Source organism: Schistocerca piceifrons, chromosome 3 (genome assembly GCF_021461385.2).
Source record: "Schistocerca piceifrons isolate TAMUIC-IGC-003096 chromosome 3, iqSchPice1.1, whole genome shotgun sequence".
Lineage (NCBI taxonomy): Eukaryota > Metazoa > Arthropoda > Insecta > Orthoptera > Acrididae > Schistocerca > Schistocerca piceifrons.
This window is the reverse complement of record NC_060140.1, coordinates 747852842-747872133: the sequence shown is the minus strand read 5'-3', so window position 1 is coordinate 747872133 and position 19292 is coordinate 747852842. Positions and strand designations below refer to the sequence as shown.

The 19292-nt window shown below is 40.9% G+C and overlaps 1 protein-coding gene across 1 annotated transcript in view; it reads left to right on the top strand.

The window, feature by feature from the left end:
* LOC124789034 (RING finger protein 145-like) overlaps positions 1-19292 on the top strand; it is a 175870-nt gene that overhangs the window by 26954 nt on the left and 129624 nt on the right. Inside the window, exon 3 of the mRNA XM_047256323.1 lies at positions 10983-11539. Within this exon, the coding sequence (XP_047112279.1) occupies positions 10983-11539 (557 nt within the window). The remainder of the gene's footprint in view (positions 1-10982; positions 11540-19292) is intronic.

The window sequence follows — 19292 nt, the reverse complement described above, 5'->3', positions numbered from 1 at the left end:
CCAAAGATGCTACTAACTAAACATGACCTCGATACGTGCTGGTGTTGCCATCTCTCGGACTTTGCATGGACTTTTCAAATGCCCCTCGTAGATAATTTCTCAAAGCAGTAGTAGTTACTGCTTCTTGGCAGTCTTGGACCAATGGGGCCACAATGTAGGATGTTTTGAATAGCTGTCCAGACATTTCATCTCATAACTTGAGCAGAGATTCCAGTAGAGGAAGGCAGCCTTCCAGAATGATCTACCTTTCTGTCACCAGAATGTCACAGTTGGCATATGAAAAAAGGGTTTAATGTCTGCTGTATTCATGGTATCCTTGATAAATCCATGTGTGTCCCCCTGCATCATTCTACTTGGCAAGCATCTCAGGTAGATCAGCCATCATTGGCAGTGTGTGTGTTTGATGAGCTCAGGTTTTCTGAGGCCGGGACTGGTGATTGCTGCAATTCCTCTTTAACCATGAGACCTTGGCATATTACAGTGACCTCCATGCAGCACAGTGGTGGAACATTGTGTGCCGCAGTGACTGGGGATCTTGGTTTAACTGCCTGGACCATGAGGACAACATAAACACCTAAGAAAATAAAAACTCCAATCTCAAAGTGTGCTTCATGCTGATAAGACTCTTAGCAGCTGAGGCAGAACAGTTGTTTGTGGACAACCTCTGGAGAACCTGCTGAACCTCAGAAGTACAAGGCTTACCCAGCCAAGTGGAGCTCAGTTTGGGTAGACCCTTAATTCGCTAGCTGCTTGTGTGCCCAAAGTGGAACCGTTGAACTTTTCCAACTGAACTCCTATGTGAATGAGTGTACTGCTAGTGGATATCAACACCCCACCCAACAAGAAGGCTCATGTAGCCAGTCCTCCTGAAGCAAGGATTATTCAGAATACTTCAGTTCATGCTGCTAGATAGAATGTATTTTTAATAGTTAGAAAGAAAACCTTCGAGAAAGTTTCACCTTTCTTCATTCTGGTTGTGTGGAGGCACCTTATAGTCTGTGAAGCCATTGAGAAATGGAACGGTGTTGGTTCACAGCAAGCAAGACTTCCAGGCTGCTAAATGCATTGGGTAAAGTGACGTCAAAATAGAGCCACACAACTCCTTGAACTACAGCAAAGATTTGTTGTCATGAAAGGGTATTGTAGGTATTCCCAAAGAACTACTGACAGATATGTGGGCTCAAGAAGGTGTGATGGACGTACAAAATATGATGAAAAGGGTAGACGGCAAACTGGTAGAAAGAAAAGCACTGCCATTCTGGCCGCAGAGGGGCCAATCAGGCCTGACTAACTGCAGTATCATCCTCAGTCAATGCCAAGACAGATGCAATCTGGAGGGTTGTGGGTTCAGCACATTGCTCTTACAGCCGTTGTTGGGTTAGCACACATTGTGCCGCTACTTCTCATTCAAGTAGCCCTCAGTTGGCCTTATCAGGCTGAGTGGTCGCTATTCCAGTCCTCCCACCAAGGAAAAATTCCTGGCAGTATCAGGAATCGAAGCTGGGTTCCCAGCCTATAAGGCAGCTGACCGTCAACTATGGAGGCTGACAAACTGGTAAAAATAGATGCCTTTATTGTTCAATTTAGCAGCACACCACCTCCAGAGTTCATCAAAGCAGCTTCCATTCAATTTAAGATGTGACCTCACATAGCCTACTCAATTGACTCTTTTAAATGCCAATCCTTTGTAAGGGAGAAGCTACTTGCAGCAAATGTGGTAGGCTAGTGCTGCCCACGAAGGGGTAATTCGTTCATCCTCCAAAGTACATTAATTGCTCTGGAGATCACCCTGTGTGGAATAGAAACTATCTTGTCTACCTTGAAGGAAGGAAGATAAAGGATGTTGTAACTTGCATAATGAGAGGATAGCATTAACAAAAAACTTTTGGCATAATTGCAGCACACCATGATGTATTGCACCCACAAAAAACACTATATGTCATCTTTACTGGTGAGCAGAGAGTCTGAAAGCTCAGTCAGGAACAAATCAGAAATGCTAAGTGTGTGACAGAATGGAGAGTTCAGAATACTTGTGCAGTGCAAGTGCAGGCTGAATAAACCAGATCTGGGCTAATGCCAGCATTTGATTGTTTCCGGCGTCCGCTTTGGTCACAACAGGGAGCTACGACACCGGAGGCAATGCCCAATGGTACCAACACTCTCTACTTGCAGTGGAGTCATGGATCACTCAGACTTTCGGCCACAAACAACTCGGCATGCGTTCTGGTGGGCATACCAAACATGAGCTGAAAACAACAGCATGTGTTTTGTTTGGTGAGTCATAAAAGATCTATAAAGCAATACGACCTCCCACTCTCGCCACTTCATTTGCTTCAGAGCTCAAAAAGCCTATTCAGAAAGCTGACGTTTCTTCAAATGGAAGTAAATAGTGCCAGCACCAATACTTGTGTAAGAGCAGTTGTAAGCTGCTTTTATTGTGAATACTATATAACTCCCTCCATATAATCAGAGAACACCATGGTTACTGACATTATAGAGCTTCCAACACCTCAAAAGGCAGTCTTCAGTAAACAGTCCAGCGGTGCCATGAATGTTTCTCTGAAGTCTCCTCTGACAAACAAACCAAAGGGGAATCATCAACCACAGAAAAAGATAGGTCATTAACTATCAGACCGTGTGGATCTCATTCCATATGGTATTTCTAATAATTACACTTCTGAGACAGCGATATACAAAATGTGCTTGGGACAACAATTAGCCCCTTCACTAAACCTCCAAACATGGCAGAATCCTCACACTTGTGGATAGAAAGGGTGAAAGATGAGCCTCACAAACATAATGTCTGCCATAGTATAATGGTACATCAGTGGGTTCAGTACACTTGTGGAGAAAGTAAAACTTGTAGCATAAGAAAATCCCCTATGCTTTTGTTTACAGGAAACACATTTTAAACTTGACTGACAGTCATATGCTATGAGGTTTTACTGTCCACCACAAAGATGGCATGATGGGGGGAAAGGGCCAAAGAAGAGTAAACATGTTTGCAAGTGACAAACATCACTCCTCTGCTGTGTCCTAGGTTACTGACCTGCAAGCAGTTACAGCTGAAATTCTTGTCGGTCAGAGGATTACTATATGCTCTCCGTACTGACCACCACAAAAGGCAATAGTTCCTGAGGCTCACACTGATCTTATAGAACAACTCCCTCATTCATTTTCCTACTGGGAGACTTCAACACCCGTAATGTATTATAGGGCTCAAACTCTGCTTGCCCTGGGTCAAGTTTTTGGGAGCCTTGTGATGTTTTAGGAGCTGGGTGTTCCCAACATGGACAGTTTACAGGATATGTATTCATAATTAGTTTTAAAATTAATGAACACATCATTCTTTTAGGTCCTTCTGGAGGAAACTGCAATATCGAAGACACCTTTAGTGGTGGGCGGGAGGATTTGTGTGCCTCAATGATGTTGAGGGTTATGCTGGTGGTACCATAGATACTGGCAAAGGTCACCCAAGCTTGAAAGGCCGCAGCAGAAGGGTTTGACAAAAAGCATCTGACAACTTAGGGAAGGGAGGGCTCTGTTTTTCTCAGGGAGCTATGCCAGCAGTTGTTGAGTATGGGTACAAGACCCCGGGTCTTCCTATCTGGGAGACTGGTCATTGCTCTTCTAACTCTGCATTCTTCAGGCACCATTGCTAGGCCCAGTGGTGGATCATTGTGTGTTTTGGGGAAAGATGGTTTTGGCTTCACTGGACTTTAAGGAGGGTACACACCTCTATTGAAGGGGAAAAAAAAAACTTAACCTCAAGGTTTGCTACATGCTGATGAATGGCTTTTGAGTTAAAACAATCTCTAGTGATGTAACTTCTGGGGCACCTGCTGCCCCCATTGTATAAAGCTTGCTTAGGCATGTGGAGCTCTATCTGGGTCAATATTTGTTTCCGTAGTCACTCATGGGATCCCTGTGGAGCAACTTCAGTTCACATCTACTCCTGACGTACAGGTGTACCATCAGCTAGCCCCTACAGACTCAAGTATGAGTACATGCACATGCCAGTGTACCTGTGGGGGGGAAAAGTTACACTTGAAGCTGAAATCATTCAGAAACCATCGACCACACTCTTGGAACCTCAGCCTAGTACCATTGCACACTTTCAGGAACCCATTAAGCTGTCCTCTCTATCTATACAAGCAACTCCTCCCATTAAATGAGGAAAAAGACACACAAAAGTTATTTTAAATCAAAGAAAGTGGCAGCTAAACCATTGTATCAGTGAGCTCTCCCTTTCCAATGGTGATTTTACTGTTAAGAATACTGATAACTGCACGGAGGTACCGGAGAACCAGGCACTGTCAAATGTCCCCCCTGATCTCTCGGGTAAATCACCACCACTGAGGGATAACAACAAGTACAACCATCACTAATCAGTGGTTCCCCCAGGGACTTCTCTGTTGCAGCAGAATATAAATGAATGCCGATTGCATTTGGAAGAATTACAGTTCCTGGCCCGAAAGAGAGAGAGAGAGAGAGAGAGAGAGAGAGAGAGAGAGAGAGAGAGAGAGTTAGTTTCACATCTGTTTATAGGAAACTCATTTTAAAGTCACCAGAACACCTGTGTTAAGGAGCCACACCACTACACAAGGATGATGTTGCTTGAGACAGGGCTGGGGATGGAAGGGCTGTTTTTGTTGATTACAGATGCCAATCCTCTCCTTTCCCTCTTATCAAGGCCACACAAGAAGTTACAGTGGAAGCCAAAGTGACCAACAGATTGCTCCCCACTCATTCCTTCTCAAGGGAGACTTTAGTGCACAGATTGTGCTTTGGGGCTAGGCCACCACTCACTCCCAGAGTCAAATTATTGAGCAAGTCATTCACTGAGAGAGTGCCTGTCATCTCACCAGAGTTGAAAAGACACTCTTTCTTACATCTACAGGGTCATCTTCAGTGATTGACCATTGTTTTTCTCCCCAGCTATTGCAGAGGTGGTGAAGAAGAAAGTTAGAACCAAGACATACATTTTACACAGCATCCAGACTATGTTGGTATGGGCATGTTATGCTCTACATATGACAAAAAAAATCAATAACTGGGATAACAATTGATTTTTGGGTGATGTTATTTGTAACAAATGTTCAACATGGCAGCCATCAGTCATTGAGGGACAATGTTGTGAACAGCACTGTACAACATATGAATTGGTATGTGAGATATTACCATCGGACGTTGTCCTTTAGAATGCCTGATAAGGCCAGATGATTGCAGTAGACTTGCAACTTCAGGTAACTCCACAACCAGTAGTCACACGGATTGAGGTCAGAGGACCTGGGAGCCCAAACATGATGGGAGTGGCAGCTCAGCATGCAATCATTGCCAACAATGTGCGCAAGAGATTTTCACACATCTACATCTACATGATTACTCTGCAATTCACATTTAAGTGCTTGGCAGAGCGTTCATCAAACCACAATCATACTATCTCTCTATCATTCCACTCCCGAACAGCATGCAGGAAAAACAAACACCTAAACCTTTCTGTTTGAGCTCTGATTTCTCTTATTTTATTTTGGTGATCATTCCTACCTATGTAGGTTGGGCTCAACAAAATATTTTCGCATTCGGAAGAGAAAGTTGGTGACTGAAATTTCGAAAATAGACCTCGCCGCAATGAAAAAGTCTTTGCTTTAATGACTTCCATCCCAACTCGAGTATCATATCTGCCACACTCTCTCCCCTATTACGTGATAATACAAAACGAGCTGCCCTTTCTTGCACCCTTTCGATGTCCTTCGTCAATCCCACCTGGTAAGGATCCCACACCGCGCAGTAATATTCTAACAGAGGACGAACAAGTGTAGTGTAAGCTGTCTCTTTAGTGGACTTGTTGCATTTTCTAAGTGTCCTGCCAATGAAACGCAACCTTTGGCTCGCCTTCCCCATGATATTATCTATGTGGTCTTTCCAACTGAAGTTGTTTGTAATTTTAACACCCAGGTACTTAGTTGTATTGACAGCCTTGAGAATTGTACTATTTATCGAGTAATCGAATTCCAACGGATTTCTTTTGGAACTCATGTGGATCACCTCACACTTTTTGTTATTTAGCGTCAACTGCCACCTGCCACACCATACAGCAATCTTTTCTAAATCACTTTGCAACTGATACTGGTCTTCGGATGACCTTACTAGACTGTAAATTACAGCATCATCTGCGAACAACCTAAGAGAACTGCTCAAATTGTCACCCAGGTCATTTATATAGATCAGGAACAGCAGAGGTCCCAGGTCGCTTCCCTGGGGAACACCTGATATCACTTCAGTTTTACTCGATGATTTGCCGTCTATTACTATGAACTGCGACCTTCCTGACAGGAAATCACGAATCCAGTCTCACAACTGAGACGATACCCCATAGGCCCGCAGCTTGATTAGAAGTCGCTTGTGAGGAACAGTGTCAAAAGCTTTCCGGAAATCCAGAAATACGGAATCAACTTGAGATCCCCTGTTGATAGCGGCCATTACTTCGTGCGAACAAAGAGCTAGCTGCATTCCACAAGAACGATGTTTTATGAAACCATGCTGATTACGTATCAATAGATTGTTCCCTTCGAGGTGATTCATAATGTTTGAATACAGTATATGCTCCAAAATCCTACTGCAAACCTACGTCAATGATATAGGTCTGTAGTTCGATGGATTACTCCTACTACCCTTCTTAAACACTGGTGCGACCTGCACAATTTTCCAATCTGTAGGTACAGATCTATCGGTGAGCAAGCGGTTGTATATTATTGCGAAGTAGGGAGCTATTGTATCAGTGTAATCTGAAAGGAACCTAATCGGTATACAATCTGGACCTGAAGACTTGCCCATATCAAGCGATTTGAGTTGCTTCGCAACCCCTAAGGTATCTACTTCTAAGAAACTCATGCTAGCAGCTGTTCGTGTGTCAAATTCTGGAATATTCCATTCCTCTTCCCTGGTGAAGGAATTTCGGAAAACTGCATTCAATAACTCCGCTTTAGCGGCACAGTCGTCGGTAACTGTACCATCGGCACTGCGCAGCAAAGGTATTGACTGCGTCTTGCCACTTGTGTACTTTACGTACGACCAGAATTTCTTCGGATTTTCTACCAAATTTCGAGACAATGTTTCGTTGTGGAACCTATTAAAGGCATCTCACATTGAAGTCCGGGCCAAATTTCACGCGTCTTAAATTTTAGCCAATCTTCGGGATTTCGCGTTCTTCTGAACTTCGCATGCTTTTTCCGTTGCCTCTGCAACAGCGTTCAGACCTGTTTTGTGTACCATGGGGGATCAGTTCCATCTCTTACCAATTTATGAGGTATGAATCTCTCAATTGCTGTTGCTACTATATCTTTGAATTTGAGCCACATCTCGTCTACATTTGCATAGTCAGTTCAGAAGGAATGGAGATTGTGTCTTAGGAAGGCTTCTAGTGACACTTTATCCGCTTTTTTGAATAAAATTATTTTGCGTTTGTTTCTGGTGGATGTGGAAGAAACGGTATTGAGCCTAGCTACAACGACCTTGTGATCACTAATCCCTGTATCAGTCATGATGCTCTCTATTAGCTCTGGATTGTTTGTGGCTAAGAGGTCAAGTGTGTTTTCACAGCCATTTACAATTTGCGTGGGTTTGTGGACTGTTGTTGTTGTTGTGGTCTTCAGTCCTGAGACTGGTTTGATGCAGCTCTCCATGCTACTCTATCTTGTGCAAGCTTTTTCATCTCCCAGTACCTACTGCAACCTACATCCTTCTGAATCTGCTTAGTGTATTCATCTCTTGGTCTCCCTCTACGATTTTTACCCTCCACGCTGCCCTCCAATACTAAATTGGTGATCCCTTGATGCCTCAGAACATGTCCTACCAACCGATCCCTTCTTCTGGTCAAGTTGTGCCACAAACTTCTCTTCTCCCCAATCCTATTCAATACTTCCTCATTAGTTATGTGATCTACCCATCTAATCTTCAGCATTCTTCTGTAGCACCACATTTCGAAAGCTTCTATTCTCTTCTTGTCCAAACTATTTATCGTCCATGTTTCACTTCCATACATGGCTACACTCCATACGAATACTTTCAGAAATGACTTCCTGACACTTAAATCAATACTGGATGTTAACAAATTCCTCTTCTTCAGAAACGCTTTCCTTGCCATTGCCAGCCTACATTTTATATCCTCTCTACTTCGACCATCATCAGTTATTTTGCTCCCCAAATAGCAAAACTCCTTTACTACTTTAAGTGCCTCATTTCCTAATCTAATTCCCTCAGCATCACCCGACTTAATGAGACTACATTCCATTATCCTTGTTTTGCTTTTGTTGATGTTCATCTTACATCCTCCTTTCAAGACACTGTCCATTCCATTCAACTGCTCTTCCAAGTTTGTGGACTAACTGCTTGAAATAATTTTCGGAGAAAGCATTTAGGACAATCTCGGAAGATGTTTCTGCCTACCACCAGTTTTGAACAAGTATTTTTGCCAACATATCGAGGGAAGGTTGAAGTCCCCCACCAACTATAACCGTATGAGTGGGGTATTTATTTGTTACGAGACTCAAATATTCTCTGAACTGTTCAGCAACTATATCATTGGAGTCTGGGGGTCGGTAGAAGGAGCCAATTATTAACTTAGTTCGGCTGTTAAGTATAACCCAACCCATACCAATTCGCACGGAGTATCTACTTCGACTTCAGTACAAGATTAACCACTAATGACAGACACAAACATTCCACCACCAATTCTGCCTAATCTATCTTTCCTGAACACCGTCTGAGACTTCGTAAAAATTTCTGCAGAACTTATTTCAGGCTTTAGCCAGCTTTCTGTACCTATAACGATTTCAGCTTCTGTGCTTTCTATTAGCGCTTGAAGCTCAGGGACTTTCCTAGTACAACTACAATAATTTACAACTACAATTCTAACTCTTCCTTGATCCAAGCATGTCCTGTATTTGCCATGCACCCTTTGAGATAGCAGCCCACCCCATACTTTCCCCGAGGCCTTTTAACCTAAGAAACCGCCCAGTCCACGCCACACAGCCTCCGCTACCCGTGTAGCTGCCAGATGAGTGTAGTGAACTCCTGACCTATTCAGTGGAACTCGAAACCCCACCACCCTGTGGTGCAAGTCAAGGAATCTGCAGCAAACACGGTCGCAAAACCGTCTGAGCCTCTGATTCAGACCCTCCACCCGGCTCTGCACCAAAGGTCCACAGTCGGTTCTGTCAACGATGCTGCAGATGGTGAGCTCTGCCTTCATCTCATAAGCAAGACCGGCAGCCTTCACCAAATCAGATAGCCGCTGGAATCCAGAGAGAATTTCCTCAGATTCAAAGCGACACATGTCATTAGTGTCAACATGTGCCACCACCTGCAGCTGGCTGCACCCGTGCTCTTCATGGCATCAGGAATGACCCTTTCCACATCAGGAATTACCCTTTCCACATCAGGAATGACTCCACCCAGAATGCACATGGAGTGCACACTGGATTTCTTCCCCTCCTTAGCTGCCGTATCCCTAAAGGGCCCCATTACGCGCCTAACATTGGAGCTCCCAACTACCAATAAGCCCACCCTCTGTGATTGCCCGGACTTTGAAGGCTGAAAATCATCCTCTGAAACAGGGCAGGCAGCTGCATCTGGCTCAGCCAGAGACAGTACCTGAAACCTGTTTGTCAGACGCACCGGGGAGGCTTTCTGATCAGCCTCCGGGGACGTCTTTCGCTGCCTGCCACGCCTTGGAACGACCTCCCAATCAACCACAGGTGAGGGCTCAGCCCCACTGCGGGCAGCAACCGGGGCAACCACAGCAGCAGACCAATCTGGGGACAGACGGGACGAGGTTGACATCCCCATGATACCCAAGTCCGGCTCCCCACAGTGGTGCCCATTGGCAACAGCTTCAAGCTGTGCGACCGAAGTCAGCGCCACCTGCAGCTGTGAGCGAAGGGATGCCAACCCAGCCCTCATCCGAACACAGCAATCACAGTCCCTGTCCATTCTAATCGATGTTGAACAACAGTTACTGAAACATGAGTCCGTGCCTAGATAACGCAAGGGAAACGTGCAAAGAATGTATGAACTAACCTGTACAAATGCCTAACAGCTGCACTACAATCTGCCTGACTTTATGATTACAGTAACTTAAACTCAAAATTACATCTCCTATACAAAACTCACGCGCAATTTAAGTAAGAATCTACGAAGCTAACACAGAAAAAAGAACTATATGCGTATCTTTCTGCACTGTCGATGTGCACCAACTGGGAGCACTGATGTCCACATACAGCTGTGTTTTAGACTGCTACATAAGCTCTTTATTTGTATACTTTTCTTGTACTTATGATTAGCAGCATTTTATATCAATTAAGTTTGTAGACAAGAGAAAAGGTGCTTATCAAAATGATACAGTGTGTAGAAATATGGGAAAGGCATGACCTCTGTGCACGACAGTTCTTGCTTTTCTTTTATAATAAAAAAGTATTAATGCCTTCTTATGTAGTGCAGATTTGGATCATTTCATTTATCAATAGTATCTATTTACTGCTGATATCATCATAGAGTTTTAAAAGTTGGAAAGCAAGTAACCGTGCATTTTGTTCCTCTAATTGTAAGTGGAAAAAAATTAATTTTGCTGTTTTTTTAACCTCAGACATGAAATTATTCAGTGAAGAAGTGAGAGAAGGTTCCATTAATATCATAGACTTGGTTTATAATGTGGTACTCCTTTCATTACTTAGTAAATTCACTATCTAGGGACTAATGATGGAAATTAAATACTAGTAAGTTGATGTAAAGTTGTGCAAAGCATATAGTAAAGTGAGCACTATCCTTCCTTCACTTACATTTCCCATGTAACACTGAAAATTTTTAAGCTTACATTACGCTGGCTGTAGATAATTTTCCTGAGAAATTAATACTAGTAAGGCTTCAAATACATTTCATTTATGAACTTTTGAAATACTTACACCTATGTTTCTTATTTACAGTTGTGTTTGTGGCACTGATCATGATAACACTACCAATGGAGCACCTAATCACATTTTATATGCATCTCTTGAGTGCAACATTGCTTGCTGTCTCGAAAGCTTATTCACTTCACTATGTGATTAAGGAGACTTCAGAAGCTGGAAATGAAGCTGAAACTGGCACTTCCACACGGAATTTTGAAGCACTGCTGTTCCACGTATGTGTGTCTGCAGCCGTAACGTCACTGTTGGACTTGGAAGGGAACAGCCATCGCACCCTACTAGCTGCCTATACTCTGCCACCATCAGCCAGAATTGTGGGGGCACCAGTATATTGTCTCCCTACACTTCACTTCTGTGCAAATATTATTATTGGAGTATGGTTTCTTAGTTACGTACTTGTGAAACTTCCAGATTTGTTTGCACATTTTGTCCATCTCTACCGTTTTGTAGTTTTTGGGGGACGTGTCTTTTATGTCCCTGTAATTGTGTGGCAGCAGTATTATCTAATGCAGCAGCTGTTCATTTTCTGGTGTTTGCTTGTTGTGGTGCAGCTCTACAATTACTGCAATCCACAGGTAAGTTGGACAAACTTATTACCTCATTATTTTCCTGTGTTAAAAATACAGTTCAGATTGTTGTTGTTCTGATTGGTTATAACAATTAAATAGCATTAACAGTCAATATTCTTACAATATTTATTGTAGGAGATAAAGGAGCGTTAGCTGAAATCACGAGATTTGTACATACTTTTTCTGCAGACAGTTTAGCTATTTAGTGATGGAAAACACAGTTACAAGTAACAATAAATGGTTCAAATGGCTCTGAGCACTATGGGACTCAACATCTTAGGTCATAAGTCCCCTAGAACTTAGAACTACGTAAACCTAACTAACCTAAGGACATCACGTACACCCATGCCCGAGGCAGGATTCGAACCTGCGACCGTAGCAGTCCCGCGGTTCCGGACTGCAGCGCCAGAACCGCACGGCCACTGCAGCCAGCCACAAGTAACAATAGAAAGGAATTTTGTGAACACTGATAATGGAAGCCTTGCAAAAGTTGATGCATGTATGTTCCACCCATTTAGAGCGGCAATATATTCAGTGAAGGGCATTCTTTTCCCTGCTCCCTGCAACATCATTAAACTCATCCAAAACTAAGTATTTGAAGAACTTTTGCAAATCTGTTCATATATTATAAATAGATTGTTGATTGTCAGTCAAGAGCTATGATTCAAAGTACAATAAAATTATTCTTGGTAAAACTTAGTGCAGATTTCCTCTGTAGAAGACACTCAGCAGAGATGGTGCATCCAGCATGCATTCAGTGGTGCAATGGATAGCTTATCCGACTGCAAATAAATGAAGTCATGTTCAGAATCTGAAAGGGTTGTTTATTTTTAAAAGTTTTACACAAAATACAAAAATGGTGTAAATAAGAACTGACGGTAGCAGTTGTTTCTGTTGTGGGATGTATTATATATAGCTTCACATTAGTCTTAGTAGTCTGAGAAATGGACAACAGAGGATAAATGCACTTACTTTGCCAACAAACAATTCACTTTTTTTTAAAGCTTTGCTAGTGTTGAAGATACACCCACAGTACAGTGAGGTGTAGGATGATGAGGTTATACAGAGAGATATAAAGCTGTCATAATGCTAATTCACAGTGATATCTTGTTTTGGAATTTACATTTCAGAAAATGGATTACAAATGGCATGCAAGATAACACGATTTCTGTTAAACAGAGTGGCAACACTGCAAAATACAGTTCATGTATAACAGATATTTTTAATATATCTAAAAAGAAAGATGATGAAACTTACCAAACAAAAGCGCTGGCAGGTCGATAGACACACAAACAAACACAAACATACACACAAAATTCTAGCTTTCGCAACCAATGGTTGCCTCGTCAGGAAAGAGGGAAGGAGAAGGAAAGACAAAAGGATATGGGTTTTAAGGGAGAGGGTAAGGAGTCATTCCAATCCCGGGAGCGGAAAGACTTACCTTAGGGGGAAAAAAGGACAGGTATACACTCGCGCACACACACACACATATCCATCCACACATACACAGACACAAGCAGACATTTGTAATTTAATTTTTTAATAATTAGATTTTAAAAATAGGTGAGAAAATTGATAAAAATAGTTCAGAAGAGAAAGCAAAACAGTATACAGAAGAAGCAATGCAGAGGAAATTTAGGGAAGTAAAAATTGATATCACATTTCCATCTGAAATACAGGTGATCATCATGACTCCAAAAGTTGAAGTTCATATGGGGTGGATATACCTCCAATAACACCTAAAAAAGTTATGATCCTATAATATGTAACATTCCTAGTAATGCATCATTAACTCTGGGTGTTTTCCCAAAAGAGTGAAATATGCCATTCTTCTGTTCTGAAAACCGAAGTTTTAAATTTCACATTTAAAAAATCATTTATGCAGGAGTATCATACAAACATACCGTCATTTGACCATTCCATACACATAGTAATAAGCATCCCTGTTGTAGCGAAACAACTGAAAGAGTTGAAAACAAATAAGACACCTGGACCAGATGGAAACCCAATTCAGTTTTACAAAGAGTGCTCTACAGCATTGGCTGGCCCCTTAATTTGTATTTGTTATGAATCTCTCACCCAATGCAAAGTCCCAAATGACTGGAAAAAAGTGCAGGTGACGCCCGCACATAAGGAGTGCAAAGTAGCATACCTGAAAAATTACAGACCATTATCCTTGACATTGGTTTGCTGCAGAATTCTTGAACATATTCTCAGTTCTAATATAATAAATTTCTTTGAGACAATAAAGCCTCTGTCCGCAAATCAGCATAGTTTTAGAAAGCATCGCTTATGTGAAATGCAAGTTGACCTTTTACCACATGATATTCCGTGAACCATGGATGAAGGGGAACAGGCAGATTCCATATTCCTAGATTTCCTAAAAGCATTTTACATGGTGCTCCACTGCAAACTGTTCATGAAGGTATGAACATATGGAATAGATTCCCAGATATGTGAGTGGCTTGGAGACTTCTTGTGTAAGATGGTGAGTGTTCAGCAGTATGTTCATCAGAGACAAGGGTATAGTCAGGGGTGCCCCAGGAAAGTTTGATAGGACCACTCTTATTTTCTGTATACATAAATGATCTGGTGGACAGGGTGAGCAGCTGTTTGCTGCTGATTCGGTAGTGCATGGGAAAGTGACAAAGTTGAACGACTGTAGGAGGTCACAAGATGACAGTCAGAATTTCTATTTGGTGTGAAGAATGACATCATCATCATCAGTGTTCTGCCAAAAGGCAGGTTTTCACGTGGTAGTTCTCCAGGCTGTCCGGTCTCCTGACATCCTCTTCAAGTCTGCATAATTTCCTCTTCCTTTTATGTCATCTATCATCTTGTATCTTCTTCTGCCTCTCAGTCTTCGCCCACAAACCAATCCTTCCAAAGTATCTGCTAGCAAGCACTCCCTTCTCATTGAATGTCCCAACCAGTTCTTTTTCCTTTCTCATACAACCTTCAGCAGACTTCTTCTCTCGCCAACCCTTTCCAATACTCTTTCATTACTCACTCTTTCCATCCAGCTTATTCTCTCCATTCTCCTCCACATCTCAAATGCTTCTAACCTTTTTTCATCCTCTCGTCTCAGCATCCATGTTTCTGCCCCATATAGTGCCACACTCCAGACAAAACATTTGCCAAGCCTTTTCGTTAGACCTTTATCTAATTTGCCACATAAAAGTCTCCTCTTTCTGTTGAATGCCTCATTTGCTGTGGCAATTCAAGTTTTCACCTCCTGGTGACATCTCAAGTCTTCAGTCATTGTGCTTCCTAGATATTTAAATGCACTTATTTGGCTAATGGTAGATTGTCCTATTTTAATAGTCTTGTACTCCTGACCGTACTCTTTGTTTTTACTGTGTTTATTTGCATCCCATATTCCACACCAGCTTCATTCAGGTCTTTTAGCATTTTATTCACTGCCTGCTCACTTTCTGCCACTAATACCATGTTATCAGCAAATCTTATACATTCTGTTCTCTTTCCACCAATACATATTCCTCTTTTTCCATCTAAGCCTTTCACAATAATCTCTTCAAGGTATGCATTAAACAACAGTGGGGAAAGGCAACAATGTTGTCTGACACCTCGTCCAGTGCTGCTTCCTTCTGACATTTCATTTCCAGTCCTTATCCTTACTTTCCAGTGTAAATATAGATTCTGTATCAGTCATCTCTCTTTCCAATCTACTCCTTTCCTCTTCAAAATATCCATCAGCTTGTTCCACTGAACTCTGTCAAAAGCCTTTTCTAAATCTATAAAACCAGCAAAGATTTCTGTACCTTTTTTCCATATATCTTTCCCCTATAGTTCTCAACAGACCAATAGCATCTCTTGTTCCTTTTCCTCTTCTAAACCAAAACTACTGCTCTGCAATCCCTCTATCCAGTTTGCCATATAGCATTCTATTCTACACAATCAGCAAGACTTTAGCTGCATGAGAAATTAGACTGATGGTCCGATGCTCTTCACATTTTTTAGTGTTTCTCTTTTTCTCTATTGGTACCATAACTGTTGCAAGGAAGTCCTCAGGCCATTCCCCTTTGTCATATATCTCGTTACAGAGGTAGACTATTTCTTTTCTTGCCTTGTTTCCCAGACTCATCAACTGTTCTGCTGGCAAATCATCAATTCCATGTGCCTTCCTATTCTTCATCTCCTTCAGTGCCCTTTCTACTTCTGCTTCCAAGATGGTGAATCCCTCTTCATCTTCCGGCACATGTTGCTCCTCTTCAACCTTAATTTCGCTTTGCATTTCATCCCCCTTATACAGACATTCAATATATTCTTGCCATCTGTTCAAAACCTCCCATGGTTCTTCTGCTAGAGTACGATCCGCTCTTTCTATTTCCATGTTGTTCCTCTTTCTTTTACATTCAAAAATTATCTCACTAGCCAGTCTATACATCATTTCATACTTTCCCTCTTTCTCCATTTTCTCTCTGACAGCTAGCTCTAAATGTAGAAAAATATAAGTTAATGCAGATGAGTAAGAAAAACAAACCTGTAGTGTTCAAATACAGCGTTAGTTGATTAAATATCTAGATGTAACCTTGTAAAGTGATACAAAATGGAACGAGCAACTAAGGATTGTATTGGGGAAAGCTAATGATTGAGTTTGGGTTATTGGGAGAACTTCAGGAAAGTGTAGTTCATCTGTAAAGGAGACAAGGTTTAGGATTGACCTGTTCCTGAGTACAGTGTGTGTGTTTGGAGCTGTACCAGGAAGGCAGCAAAGTAGTTCAGAGGTGTGCTGCTAGATTTGTTACTAGTAGATCCAAATAACATCCAAGTGTTGCAGAGGTGCTTCGGGAACTCAAATGGGAATTCCTGGGGGCAGGTGACATTCTTTTCGAGGAACACTATTGACAAAATTTAGAGAACCAGTATTTAAAACTGACTGGTGCTAAAGCACATTGTGCATTACAGACATGAATGAATGTAATGTAAGAGAAATTAGGGCTGGTACGGAGGCACGTAAAGAGTTGTTTCCCCATGCTCTATTTGTGAATGGAACAGGAAATGACTAGTAGTGATACAGGTTATCCTCCGCCACTCACCATACGGTGCATTGCACGTTATGTATATTGACATAGAGGTGTCTATCACAATATTCTATTATAGAAGTTAAGCTTTTACAGACTATGTTCTTCAACAAATGTCTCGTTTAGTTCTTATTTAAGAAACAGAATGTTGAGTCATCTTAGGATGTTTGAGTAATACACAGAGGGATGCCACATCATCTGCATGGGGAGAAATTACAGTGGGACTCCCACTGGGGTCAATCATTGACCCACCACTCTCCTTGCTTTATGTTAATGATATGCCATTGTATTTGAATCAAGAGGCTGAATTATCCCTTTTTGCAGACGATACAAGTATCATCATGAAACCAACTAAACGACTATCCCAGGGTATGGAATCCAGTCCCAGTTGCAGGTTACTTACTAACAGCTTCCAGGGACAACAAAAATTTTATTTTCAAAAATTTAGAATCATGATGTAATCTCCTTATTTAGAGGTATAATCTTATGTGAATGGTTCAACATAGTGAGACAAATATTAGAGTTATAAACTGTGTATATGTCTTAAGACAGCATAACTTACAATGCGCAAATACTCAGACTATATTCATCTACTATTTGAGACTGAGCACTTGGTAGCTTGAAACGAATTTTGCTCATAATTTCAAACCTTTGTGGAACTTTTTCTCACAGACACCCTCCACAAAATGCTGAAAGGAAAAGAGTTTATTACTTACTGTATTTTCACTGTTCATGAGGTAAAACTATCGCATCAGATATGATGTTTTAATTTATTACTACTTCACTACTCATAACACACTGAATGTATCTGCAAAATGATATCATTGTATGACACATAGTTCAGGAGATATGAAGTCATAAACAAAGAGTGCGTGAAAAACTAAATTTTGCTTAACAAACTGAAGATGTCCTTAGAGTCTCACTCAAGAACTGGCATAGTCAGTGCACAAGTGAGAATCAAGAGTTATTCGAGAAGGGTTAACATTATGACACAACGAATCAGTCACAAGAACAAAATCGCCTTCATCATTATTGTCAGAATCACTTGATAACACTGCCACTACACTTCTTTAGTTTCACTTTCAATGGAATTGTCCTCAGAACCATAAAGGCATTCATTCACATAGTCATCAGGATTTTTGTTCTCACTAGGAACATCTGAATAACCATCTTCAAAAACCTCTGAAAGTACTTCAGATCCATTAATTTCCCTCAGTTTTCTGAACAGGATCATCTCTCTCTCTCTCTCTCTCTCTCTCTCTCTCTCTCTCTCTCTCTCTCTCTCTCTCTCTCTCTTTTTTTTTAAAAAAAAACAGGAGGAACTTCAGGACAAAAATAGTAACTATTTGAAATATCCAAATACAATAAAAATGTAAAATAAGTGAAAAGGACATGAAGGCCCCAAGTTTGATACATTGACTGTTGGTGCAAACACCTAAATAGATGAAATAATCTAAATATATCACAACAGATGACATCTGCAGTTAGCATGTAGAAAAAATGAGTTATCTTGAGATCTGTTTGTAATGAATGAGTGGTACACGAAACATGAGCAAGCTCAGGATTCATCTGCATTATGTTAAAACTGAGCACAAATTATCCAGAATGTACCCATGTACTGTTCGATAATAAGAGCAGTTGGCAACGTCCAGCAAACTTTAAACATAATTTTTATACATTTTCTGAATTTTTTTTCACTTACATGCTTAATGTCAAATATTACCATATTGACTCATTTGTGAAATAATCGGGATTTTGAAACTATTTTATACATGGGAATTCAATTCTTCAAAGAATCGGGGTTAACTGGGGTCAACAGACAAAATAGTAAATGAAATATTTGTGGAAGTTACTGATTGTTTTTGCACAAATGGACTAGGTTTAGTCATTGACAAAACATAGTTCATCCAGTTTTGTACTGTCAAAAATATCTCGCCTCCAGTTAACCTAGTATATCAACAAGGAATAGTAAAGAGCATTGAAAATTATTAAATTTTTTAGGTATGCATATTGATGAAAACCGGGTAAAACGTTAAGGTTCATCGACTTTTACCATAAGAATAATTGCTGACTTTAGGGATATAGGAATCAGTAAGTTAACATATTTTGCATACTTTCATTTATTGATTCCTTATGTGATAATATTCTGTGGTAATTATTTGCTTGGTCCAAAAGTATTCATTACACTAAAGGACATAATTGAGAGTTACGGGTGGAGTTCACATACGAACATCCTGCATCTATCTGTTTAAGCAGCTGGGAGTATCAGCAACAGCCTTGTAGTGCATTTATGAAATTTGTTATCAAACAATCCATCTAAGTTTGAGAGTAATAGAGATATTCACAAGTCCAATGCTAAATGGAAAAAATGATCTGTATTGCCCTTTAATGAATCTAACTTCTGTATAGAAAGGGGTGAAATATGCAGCTATAAAACCCTTTCAAGAATCCACCGATGTTGAAGTAAAATGTCTGACAGATATCAGAAATGTTTTCAGATTTAAAGATGTTTGTCCTTGAGAACTCTTTCTATTAAAAAATGTATATAGTCAAAATGTAGCCATATAAATATTATTTTTTATTATTTTTAGTTGTATATAATTTTTCTATGTTTGATCTGTTGACATTTGACAGTGGAAATGTGATGCCTAGCCACTGCCGATTTATTTTGCTGAAGGGGGTAGATATACAGCCAAAGTTCAGTGTAGAGTTCT